The following is a 12498-nucleotide window of genomic DNA, read 5'->3' as shown; positions in this document are numbered from 1 at the left end:
GGTTCAGGAAGGCCACTCAGGCCATATGGGTGCTCACCGGCCCATCCTTGAGTGACTTGAGGATCTCGGTCCACTGCTTAGAGTTGCTCAGGTCCTGCTTGATAAGGTTTTTCTGCTGGGCTGTGAGGCTGTAAGGCTCCACCCTGGCTTTCTTGGGTGTAACTCCCGGGGAGCAGGAACCTGAGACAGAGCAAAGTGGTAAGGGCAGGCGAGCCCAAGAGCACGTGGACAGGCTGCCCATGGAGAAAGACCTGCCTTCTGACTTACTCTTCCGTTTGCCCTTCCTGATCGTGAGATCCTCCTCTCCCTCCTCTTCATCTTTCTCCTCTTCCTCTTCAGTTGGCTTCTTTCTGTTCTCTTTCTCCTTCTCCTTCTCCTTCTCCTTCTTGGCCAGGGCCTCAATGTAGCCTTCTGGATACTGCGAAAGGGCAAAGGCAACTGCTGATGAACAGGCTGGAGCGGTGGACCTGGGTGATCCAGACTCCCTGTGGGGTTGGAGACCGGCGACTGCCCCACTTTGACAACTGTCACTCTGGCTTCACACTTCCTGCCATCTCCCATCTCCCCTCACCTCAAAGTCACTCCCTCCCCTGGCCCCATACCAGCCTTAAAAGCTTAACTCTTACTTTTACGGCCTCAGATCTGAGGCCTCCACTCAACTCAAGAGCCTGGAGCAGCAATCTCATCACCGCACTTACAAAGAATGCAGAGCCAACCTGCCCTGGCAGGGTGTCACATTAAATGAGACAGTGTAGGTAAAATGCTTAGGATCAGATCCAGCAACATGATCATTTTATTATCTTTATTATTTCCTTTAAGGGGTAGGCAAACTTTCCCAAAGAGGTCGGGTGGTAAATATATTTCCAGCTCTGCTGTGATTGCACCTCAGAAAACTTTTTTGCTAAAAACTGTCCCCTGGGGACCTTCCTGCCATCCAATCTCATTCCGATGGCCCTTGGGCTCCAGGTCCGCACAAGCATTACTTTGTTATAACCCTAGATCTAAGTCGCCTAGAGTCACGTCTGATTCGGAAATATTACATCCAGAAACTTCCAACCTTTGTTAAACGAAACACTAAGTTGCAATGGAAACCCTACTCCCATCAGAAGCTGATGGTCCCGTCCCACCAGCTATTTTTCTCCCCAGTTCCTAGCTTCTGAAATTACCCACGTACACATGTTATGTTCAAAAGACAACTCTTGTGACGCCCCCCAGAGGGTAGGCGCTATCAGATTCTCAGTGACAATTAAGACTCCTTAAATAGTCCCAAAACAGTTATCAGCTGTTAGAGTACCTCACAATAATAAACAGAAAACACCACAATTATAGTGCCAAAAGCCCTATTCCAACACAGGGTGAATTCTTGGAAAATAGAAGATTCCATTTCTGTAAAAAGACAGGCGATGGCAGGGAGGGACCAATCCTCCTTATCTTTAGAACTGACTTCTCCACTGTGTGTGTGTTGTTATTGTTATTGTTTTTCAGATAAACCCATCTACTAACACAGGTAAGAAGTCTGGATCTCAACTCTAAAACTACGAACACAATCTGCCCATCCCCAAACTCCACTGGCTGCGGAATTGAAATGTGGTAGACAGCAGCAAGGTGTGGCCAGCTCAGCTCCTAGACATCATTTAGGATGAAAGAGAAACCCAAGAGCTTCCAGGCCAAGAAGGCAGGCTCTGGCTAGCTGAGCACTCACAGCCCAGTTCTCCTGCCATGATCCCAAGTGACTGGCCAGGAAGATGATGCTCCAAGCAGGCCTGGGGGCCAGGTGAGCACGGCCTGCACGCACCTGCATGGTCAGTCCCAGCTGTTTGATCCGGTTCATCCCTTTCTTCGTCCAGGGGCCAGGCTCATCGTCGTCCCTCCGCAGAAGGTATCGCCATACCAGGAAGCCGGATTTCCCCTTCTCAGGCCAGTACTTCACAACCTGTGGGGAGTGAGAGCCTACGTCAGTGTCATCTGGGACTGGAGGTGGTGCCAGTGGGGGCAGGGAGGACCTCTCACCTTGTAGATGCCGTCGTACCGGTTGCCCTCAGTGGGGGCGTATTTGCTGTGCTTGCGGCCCTTGGTGTTGCGCACCACCCGGACCGGCTTCCCTGAGCGCCAGTCCTTGGCCTCGGCCCCCTTGCGTTCATTGATGGGGGCATTGCAGTTGAGAGCCAGTGCCCTGCGAAGGGAGGGGGGGTGTCACATGTTACAGTATAGATTGTATCCCCCCACAAGAAAGGGCATCCTAACCCATGGAACCTATGAATGTGACCTTCTTTGGAAAAAGGGTGCTTACAGATAAAGTCAAGTTCAGAGGTCAGAATGGATGAGGGGAACCCTAAATCCAATAACTAGTGTCCCTAGAAGAAAAGGAAATTGAGACACAGACACACAGAAGATACCATGTAAAGACGGAGGCTGGAGTGATGCCGCCACAAGAAAAGAGACCAAGGATTGCTGGTAACCACCAGCTGAAGAGGCAAGAAGGACCCTCCCACAGAAATTTCAGGGAGAGCATGGCCCTGTAACACCTTGATTTTGACTTTGGGCTTCCAGAAATATGTGAGAATTTCTGTTGTTTTAAACTGCCCAATTCGTGGTATTTCATTACTGGAGCCACGAGCTACTATAGCATGTGGAGAGGACATCAAGAAAAAGAGGATCTGCCGGGACTGGTTTGGCTCAATGGATAGAGCGTCGGCTTGGGGACTGAAGGGTCCCGGGTTCGATTCCGGTCAAGGGCATGTACCTTGGTTGCGGGCATATCCCCAGTAGGGGGTGTGCAAGAGGCAGCTGATCGATGACTCTCTCATCGATGTTTCTAACTCTCTATCTCTCTCCCTTCCTCTCTGTATAAAATCAATAAAATATTTAAAAAAAAAAAAAAAAAAAAAAAAAAAAGAGGATCACCTAACCAGTTTGGCTCAGTGGATAGAGCATCAGCCTGTAGATTGGAGGGTCCCAGATTCAACTCCGGTCAAGGGGTTGTGCGCACATCCCCGGTGGGAGGTGTGCAGGAGGCAGGTGATCGATGTTTCTCTCTCATTGATGTTTGACTCTCTCTCCCTCTCCCTTCCTCTCTGTGTAAAATCAATAAAATTTATTTTAAAAAATTAAAGAAAGCCAAAACCCGTTTGGCTCAATGGATAGAGCATCGGCTTGGGGACTGAAGGGTCCCGGGTTCGATTCCGGTCAAGGGCATGTACCTTGGTTGCGGGCATATCCCCAGCAGAGGGGTGTGCAAGAGGCAGCTGATCGATGACTCTCTCCCATAGATGTTTCTAACTCTCTATCTCTCTCCCTTCCTCTCTGTACAAAATCAATAAAATATATTTTTTTTTAAAATTTAAAAAAAATTAAAAAATTAAAGAAAAAGAGGAGACAGCAAACAAGGGCTGGCCAGGCAGGTCTGTTTCGCCCAAGGGCACAGGGGCCGGGGCAAGCCAACCAAATGCCAGGCTCAGCACTCTGACCTCCTTATTGGGTGTGAAAGAAAAAGCTGCAACTCTGTAATTGTTTTCTGGGTGCAAACAGTAATTTTTAAACAAGTTTCTTAATTTGTGTGCAGCATCACTTAATGTTAGCTTACAGGCAGTTCCTCATATTAAATCTTTTCTGAAAACATGATTTTTAACAGTTACTGAAATTAAAATATTCCACTAAAATGTACAACGAATCCTTACCTTTAAAAAAAAAAAAAAGAATACAGGTACTAATACTTTGATATTCTACATATTGATAAGATAAATATTACTACTTACAAGATTTTCCCCTCCCCTTGTCTCATCATACACTTTCGAAGTAGAACTGGTGTCATAAGATCATTTTCAACACCTTTCCAGAAAAATGTTGTATTTCTCCCAAAGGGGGAACACCAGTCTATGCCTTGGCATTTCACAGGGGAAATAAATAGTATTTCACCATCACTTCAATTTGTATTTCTTTGATTACTAAACTTGAACAATTTTTCATGGTCATTAGAGATTGCCATTTCTTTTGTGAATGATCTGCATGGCCTTTTTTAAAATTAGTTTTTCTTGTTGATTTGCAACAGCTCTTTGCATAACAATCATGTGTCATTTTTGTTGCAGATTTCCCCACAAAGAGTCATCTGCCTCTTCATTTTACTTATGGGTTTATGAACGCAATTTCTAATATTTACATCACCAAATCTATCTTTTCCTTTGGGCTTTATAATACTTTATTTAAATATATATTTTATTGATTTTTTACAGAGAGGAAGGGAGAGGGACAGAGAGCCAGAAACATCGAGAGAAAAACATCGACCTGCTGCTTCCTGCACACCCCCCACTGGGGTTGTGCTCGCAACCAATGTACATGCCCTTGACCAGAATCAAACCTGGGACCCTTCAGTCCTCAAACCAACGCTCTATCCACTGAGCCAAACCAGACTCAGCTATAATACTTTTTTAAAAAAAATATTTTTTTATTTATTTGAGAGAGAAAGGAGGAAAAAATCATCGATGTGAGAAACATTCATCAGCTGCCTCCTACATGTCCCTTAATTGGGATGGGGCCTGCAATCCAGATAATGTGCTCTGACCTGAATCAAACCGGCCAGGGCAAGGCTTTATGATACTTTTTATGCTTACAAAGACTTTCCCGCCCTGGCCAGTTTTGCTCAGTGGATAGAGCACAGCCCTCAGACTGAAGGATCCCAGATTTGATTCAGGTCAGGGCACATACCTCAGTTGCAGGCTTGTTCCCATACAAGAGGCAAACATTGACGTGACTGTCACATCAGATGTTTCTCTCTCTCTCTTCCGCTCTCTTCCCTTCCCCCTCTTTCACTCTCTCTCTCAAAAAAAAAAAAGGAAAAATATTCTGGGAAGATTAACAACAACAAAATACCTTTCCCTATCCTACAATTGAGGGGTCAGAAAACTTCACCCACTGATTGGCTTTTCAGATCAAGTTTTATTGGACCACAGCCATACATGTTTATTTATATAAGTTGATTGGTGCTGCTTTTGTGCTATGGCAGAGGTGACTGGCTGCAACAGAGACCATACAGTTCAAAAAGCCAAAAGATTATCTGGCCTCTTCAGGGAAAAATTCACTCTAATGCAAGCATGTCAAACTCAAAGGCTAACATGGGCCAAATAAGTTTATGTGGGCCACAAAAAAAAAAAAAAAATACAAAAGCTTCAAATTCCATAGAAATGTAGGTTTATTTCAATAGAGACATGCTGAATACAAAGGGCTGAAATAAATGAGTAATCGTTAACATAAAATAGAACATTTTAATAAAAATTAATTTTTCTTGAACATTAACTTACCAGACACTGAATAATTGCACAAATTAATAAGCGTAACGCAAACAAACATATTTTTCTTGTTCTCCCAAAGCGAAATATTTCCTGTTGCGCACACCAAACAAGTCAGTCCAAGACTAATGACGTGGCAATTGGCTGCTAAAATATTCGCTCTAGTATTAGTGGAGAGAAATGCTGCGCTTGCGTGTAAGACGCTTAAGGAAAATAAATGCAACACGATTATAGTGATCAGTCATTAGTGAAGATGTAGTTCATTACTAATAATTATGTATAACAGATTATTATAAAAATTAAGTTATGTAATTCTTATTAAAATGTTTCTTACATTCCATTATATTGGCTGGGCCGCAGAAATATTCATTGTGACCCATGGGCCTCGAGTTTGACATGCTTGCTCTAATGCACTGAATGACTCAAGTCTTTAGCAGACAGAGTTAGAAAGATGTAGCAGCTAGAGGATGCAGCAGAAGTGAATTAGTAAAAAAAAATAAGAAAATCTTGTTTCTGCAAACCTGTTGGTGTTGGTGAGTTTCTGATCACAGGACTGTTCTGCAGTCCGCTTGTTGCCGGAAAGATCTCGACCACCGCTACCAGTATACGTGAAAAACTCCCCATTGTCCTGCAACAGGGAAGGACAAGCTGAACCCTCCACACAGAGCAAAGACTCCACTAAAAGGAAACTCACAACACCCCTAGAATGTCAACTGTCAAAGAAACAGAAAATAACCAGTGATGAGGAGGAGGATGTGGAGAAATTGGGAATCCTGTGCACTGCCGGTGGGAATGGAAAATGGGGCAGCTGCTGTGGAAAATGCTATGGAGGTCCCTCAAAAAGTGAAATGTGACCAAGCAATGCCATTTCTGGGTCTGTCTCTACCCAAAAGAACTGAAAGAAGGGCATTTCAGAGATATCTGTGCACTCATATTCACAGCAGCATTTTATCCACAATGTCCAAGAGGTGAAAGCAATCCAAGTATCCATTGATGGATACACACAATATAGTCGGTTCAGACAATGAAATATTATTCAGCCTTTAAAAAGGAAGGAAATTCTGCAATATGCTCCACATGCATGAACCTTGAGGACATTATGCTCAGTGAAATAACCCAGTCACAAAAGAACTTCTAGTGTGATTCCACTCAGAGGAGGTCCCTACAGGATTCATAGAGACAAAGTAAATGGTAGGATCCCGGGGCTGGAAGAGAGGGATTAGAAGTTATCATTTAATGGGGACAGAGTTTCAGTTTGGAAAGATGAGAAAGTTCTAGAAATAAATGCTGGTGATGGTTACACAACAATGTTAATGTATTTAAATTCCATTGAGATGTATAGTTAAAAATTGTTAATATGGCTCATCTTATATTATGTGTATTTTACATTTAAAAAATAAATAAAACAACCCCTACTCACCACATCGTCCTCATACCCCCCCGACAGGATCAGGGAGTACGCCCCATCATTGCTCCGGCCATGGATGCCCGCCACGTGCGGGCGATGGACTCCTGACTCACTGACCTGTGAAAACCACCAAGAAGCAAATGGCACCTTCTGGACTGCCTGCTGCTGCTGCAGAGCCAGAGGCCTGACTTTCGCTCTGAGTGTAACACGCCTGTGAGAGAACGCTGATCTGGGCCACAGCATAGGAGGAGCTGGCTTTAATTCCAGCCATGCCACCTGCTCGAAGGGTGGCCCTCTCCAGCGAAGGGGCTTCTGGGAGATCAGTGCCTGAGGCTGAACTCCAGATGTTTACACGTACCTGGACTCTGAACTTCCACATGGTGCCCACAGGGATCCCTGGGATGGGTCCGTAGTGGTTGGATGGAACGATGGTGCACTCCTTGGTGCGCCCCACACATGCCATGCCCTGTCCAGTGGAAGAGATGAGTGTGAGCAAGCACAGGAGGGCGGACAGAGCTTCCGGGGGAGTACAGAGCAACGGGGCCACCTCACCTTGCCCCAGTCCCGCTGCGAGGATGATGTGGCCGATGCCATTTTCGACTTCTTCTTACTCTCTTTCAGCTTCTCCCCTGCCAACACCACCTCGCTGGCGTCATTTCGACATTTAGGGCAGAACCTGTGACAACAGGGATATCACCCTCTGTCCTTAGCCCGCCCCCCTCCTACTAGCCCTGCAGACATAGCCGGCTCCTTCCAGCTCCCAACCTCCTGAGCTGTCCGAAATGGGAAATCTTTTACATTTAAATTCATTAAAATTAAACAAGAAAACCAGTTCCTCGGTCATACGTGCCACATATGAAGTGGTCAGTATCCACGTGCGGAGTGTCAACTGTCATGGAAAGTGCAGAGAGAGAACCTTGCCATAATTCCAGAACATTCTACTGAACAGACTCTTGTCCCTCACAGCACCTCCCCAAGGGAAATTCCATGGGCACCTCCTCACTGCCATAGACTCAGTTTCCCCATCTCCACAAAGAGGGCTTATAAAAACAGCCACCTCCAAGTTATAGTGACCACTGTTAACAGGTTAGGGTGTTAACACCAGAGCCTTGTGTAACCCCACCTTTCGATGACGTTGGCAGTTACTAGTCTGTGCCAAGAGCATCATGGCCAACAAACCTGCTCTTGGGCAATGCGGAGATGCCCGGCTCTCTGCCTCCCCTCAGTTACCCAGAGGCCTAGGCCACACCTGGGTCACAGGACGTTCCCTCACCCCATTTCTCTCACTGCCCTGATGGGTTTACCAGGGACAGACAACATTCGTGCTATTTATTGGCACCCACCAGCCCCCTCTCCTGGATAGCTCAGCACCGCGGCCCCAAGCCCGGCACTGGAACATTCAAGGCATCCACTCACCACTCCGTCTCCGGGGGAACACTGCTGAGAGGCGGGTTGAGACAATATAAGTGAAAGGCATGGTCGCAATCATCACACATGAGCTGCTTGTCAGGATCCTGCTTGCTCCCACACAGGCTGCAGGAACACTCGTGGCAGGGCTTGCTCGGGTTGTCCTTGCATTTATTGCAGAAGGGCTTGTTCTTCCCTGGACACAGCAGCGGGGGTCAGCTTGGCAGGGCCAGCCAAAGAAACAGGAGCCCCACCCCTCATTCCAGAGACACAGAGGGCAGAATCAGAACTCACTTTTCACTGGGTTTTCAATCATGGGGCTCCCCTCGCCAGGACGCTCAATCTTGAAAACTTCATCCACAAACACGATCCGACAATTGCTGAGAGAACCACTCCTGTGAGAGACAAGCCATTAGAACATTCCAGTTCACCAGCCCTGCGAAGGCACCTCCAAGAGGACTTGGCCACCCAGCATATTCTCGGAGCATATGAGCACCTCTCTAATGGCACTGAGTTAAGAGTCTCCTCAGGGCCCTAGTCATTCACACAGCTACTGCCCTTGCCAATTCAAGTCCTATTAAATCAAATACAAGATAAAAAAAAAAAAAAAAAAAAAGCAGAGTATAAAACAGTTTCATTACGTGATACAATGAGAGTAAGTTCTAACCTCCGGGCCAGGAGAGGCCGATTGAACAGGGCCCATCATGCAGGAATCACCATGGTCAAATCTGATCAACTTGCTTTTATCAAAATACAAAAGCTCCTCTAAGTTAAAATGACCTCACAGACAGTCAAACCTGATTCTCAGATGTGGCTATCTAGACCAAAACTTCAGTTTTCAATCTGACAACCCTTTCATGTTGACACCTCAGCATGACAAAAAGCATCTCTCAGGGAACAAAAGAGAGAATGCTTTTGTTGCTAGCAAAATCAATGATTAGCACAATTTTAAAACAAAGAAACCAGAAAGAGTGCTAATGTTGCTAAGGATGTGAAAGTGCTCACAAAACAACAATCACAGGCAATTGAATAGGTAGAAAAACTGTTGTTGATTGGATAACTGATAAGCAGTTAACCAGTGATTGCATTTCAGAGGCAGCAATAATTTAAAAATTCATTTAAGGCTAGTAGGGGGTGCTTTGATAAATTTGAGTATTTATAGATTAAACAGTGTATTAGACATGTGCTATATATAAGAAAAGTTAAAACGAAAGCATTTGGGGGTCTGAATAGATTAATTCCATTTACATTATTTTTAATGGGGAAAAATGATTCGGTTTTCGAACAAATTGCTTCTCAAATAGTCTTGCAGAACCAATAAGTTCAAGAACTGAGGTTCCACAGTACATCCACAATGTCCAACAGAAATGACCACAAGCCACGAACAGGTGCCACATGGGTAATTCCACATTTCCTAGTAACTATATTCAGAAAGTTAAGAACAGATAAAATTCATGTGAATATGTTTTATGTAACCCAATGTACACAAAAGATTATTTCAATATGCAATGAATAGTAAAGAATTATTAATAGCCTTTTATTAAGTAGTAGACTTTATTTTTTAGAGCAGTATTTGGTTCACAGCCAAATTCAACAGAAAGTACAGATTAATAGCTTTTTTTCAAATACAGCCAGTGTTGCACACCCAGGGCACATCTCAGTGTGCATGGGCCACACTGCAAGAGCTCGGCAGCTTGTGGCCCATGGCTGTGGGGTCTTTTGGCCAGGCCTGCGCCCTCTTACAATCTGGGACCCCTCAGGGGATGTCAGAGAGCTGATTTCTGCCCGATCCCCGAAGACCAGGTCAAGACCCCACTGGGGCACAAATCTAGTATGCATATAAGATCTTTGTTAATCTATTCCCACCCTCCCCTTCCCCTTTTCCTTTGAGATTCATCAGTCTGTTCCATGTTTCCATGCCTGTGCGTTGAGCATCTGCCCTCTGATGATCAGTGCATGTCATAGCTATCCGTCGGATGGTTGGACGGTCTTAGGCTTTTATATAGATAGATAGAAGATAACAGAAAAACAATGCAAAAAATCTCTAAATATTTTTCAATTAAACATCTTACTTCTAAGTAAGCCAGGAGTCAAAGGGGAAGTCTCAAAGGAAATAAAATAGAGTCCAACCAGCATGGCTCAGTGGTTGGCCTTTAAACCAAGAGGTCATGGTTCGATTCTTGGTCAGGGCACATGCCTGGGTTATGGGCTCAATCCCCAGTTGGGAGATGTGCAGGAGATAGCCAATCAATGATTCATCATTGATGTTTCTCTCTCTCTCTCCCTCTCCCTTCCTCTCTGAAATTAATTAAAGTATATATTCTTTAAAAAATAGAATAAAAATAAAAATATAACATAGCAGAATGTGTGGAAAGCAGTTAAGGCACTGCTTAAGAGGTGAATTTATAGTACTAAAATGTTTAAAATAGAAAATTTTCTCAAGGTCACTAGTCTTAGTTGCTACCTCATGACACTAGAAAAAGAAGAGAAAATCAATCCAAGGAAAGGAGAAAAGCAAAAGGATGAGAGCAAATCAATGAAATTGGAAACAAGAAAACAATAGAGAAAAGCAATGAAACAATAACATCACTGCAGCCTCCTCCCTGGCGTCCTGGCTGCCATGCGGCCCCTGCAGTCCATTCCCTGCATGGCTGCCAGAGTGATGGTTCTCAATTGCAGGTCAAAGCATGTGGTTCCCAGGCTCAAAATGCCCCAATGACTGCCAGCAATAAAGACTAAACACCAGTTCTGTACCACTCCTGGCCATACTCTGAATATCCAAACTCATGGAGGGGTTCCAGTCTCCACTCTTCACTCCCTCTCTCCCTCCACTCCAGCCCACTGGCCTCCTCGCTAGGCCACAAATGGACCAGGAATGGGCCTGTTCCAGAACCTTTGCACCTATCTGTGTTTGGGACATGGTTGTCCAGGTATGTGTCTATAGTCACTATATACAATGAAATCTTATCCAGTCACCAAAAGGAAGGTCTGACACACGATACTACATGGATGAGATTTGAGGACATTATGCTGAGTGAAATAAGCCAGACACAAAAAGACAAATGCTCTATGATTTCATTCCTATGAGGTCCCTGGAGGAGGGACAGAAAGGAGATGGGTGTTAGGCTGGGGGGGACTGGGAGTTAGTGTTTAATGAAAATGGTTTCTGTTTGGGATGATTAAAAAGTTCTGGAAATGGGAAGTGTTGATGGTCACACAACAATGTGAATGTTCTTAATGTTCCTAAACTGTACACTTAAAAATGGTTAGGATGGCCCTGACTGGCTGCTCAATGGTTAGATCATCTACCCGGAGACTGAAGGGTCGCAGGTTTGATTCCAGTCAAGGGCGTATACTTTCACTGTGGGCTCTATCCCCATTCCCACCTCTCCATTCCCGCCTGGCCAGAGCTCATGCGGGTGGCAACCAATTGATGTGTCTCTCTCACACTGATGTGTGCCTCTGTCTTTTCCCCTCCTTTCACTCTAAAAAAAAAAAAAAAAAAAAAAAAATCAATGGAAAAAATATCCTCAGATGAAGATTAACAACAAAAAAACACTGGTGTGGTTCAATTGGTTGAGCACCAAAAAGTCGCTGGTTCAATTGCCAGTGAGGGCACATGCCCGGATTTCAGGCTCCATCCCCAGAAGGGGGCATGCAGGAGGCATCCTATCACATGGATGTTTCTCTCCCCTTTCCCCTCTATAACCAATAAAAACATATTTTTAAAAATGATTAGGATAGTAAGTTTTGCATTATATATTGTTTTAACACACACATAAGAAAAGGCAAAGTAGGACAGAGACGGGCAAATATTTTCTGCAAAAATTCAAGCAGTACATGTTTTCAGTCTCTTTCCCAACTACTCAAATGTGCACTTCCAACATAAAAGGAGCCACAGATAATCAGCAAACAGATGGGTGTGGCTGTGTGCCAATAAAACTTTATTTGCCAAAACAGGCTAAGGGCCAGCTCTGGCCTACAGTTTGCTGACCATGGATACAGAGCACATGTGGGTTGGTGTGTTTGTATATGTTTATGCTTGTTTATGCACAGAATGTTCCTGGAAGTTCAGGGAATTTTTTTTTTTTTTTTGTAATCCTCCCTGAGGATATTTTTTCCCATTGCTTTCCAGAGAGTGGAAGAGAGGGAGGAGAGGAGAGAGATAGAAACATCAATATAAGAGACCATCCCACAGGCGCCCCGACAGGGTGAGGAGCAAACCTGCAACCGAGGTATGTGCCCTTGTCAGGGAATCAAATCTGAGACCCTATGGTGCGCAGGTTGACGCTCTGACCTCTGAGAAACACCAGCCAGGGCAGTACCTTCTGACTTGGATGCATTTTAAGTTCTTACCTATTTGCCAAATCTAAAACAACAAATAAAAGAGAACAAGGAAGG

At 44.7% G+C, this 12498-nt stretch overlaps 1 protein-coding gene across 7 annotated transcripts in view; it reads right to left on the bottom strand.

The window, feature by feature from the left end:
* UHRF1 (ubiquitin like with PHD and ring finger domains 1) overlaps positions 1 to 12498 on the bottom strand; it is a 45582-nt gene that overhangs the window by 8661 nt on the left and 24423 nt on the right. For 5 of the 7 annotated variants that reach the window (XM_045589108.1, XM_045589107.1, XM_045589106.1 and 2 more), the window contains 9 exons: positions 8392 to 8492; positions 8107 to 8293; positions 7243 to 7366; positions 7049 to 7156; positions 6703 to 6807; positions 5804 to 5910; positions 2011 to 2173; positions 1796 to 1933; positions 38 to 418 (listed from right to left, as the gene is read on the bottom strand). In XM_045589108.1, coding sequence (XP_045445064.1) covers positions 38 to 418; positions 1796 to 1933; positions 2011 to 2173; positions 5804 to 5910; positions 6703 to 6807; positions 7049 to 7156; positions 7243 to 7366; positions 8107 to 8293; positions 8392 to 8492 — 1414 coding nt within the window. The remainder of the gene's footprint in view (positions 1 to 37; positions 419 to 1795; positions 1934 to 2010; positions 2174 to 5803; positions 5911 to 6702; positions 6808 to 7048; positions 7157 to 7242; positions 7367 to 8106; positions 8294 to 8391; positions 8493 to 12498) is intronic. The other 2 variants (XM_045589109.1, XM_045589110.1) reach the window with 2 other exon arrangements.

This window comes from Pipistrellus kuhlii, unplaced genomic scaffold (assembly GCF_014108245.1).
Source record: "Pipistrellus kuhlii isolate mPipKuh1 unplaced genomic scaffold, mPipKuh1.p scaffold_m20_p_30, whole genome shotgun sequence".
NCBI lineage: Eukaryota > Metazoa > Chordata > Mammalia > Chiroptera > Vespertilionidae > Pipistrellus > Pipistrellus kuhlii.
This window is presented reverse-complemented; position numbering and strand designations above follow the sequence as displayed.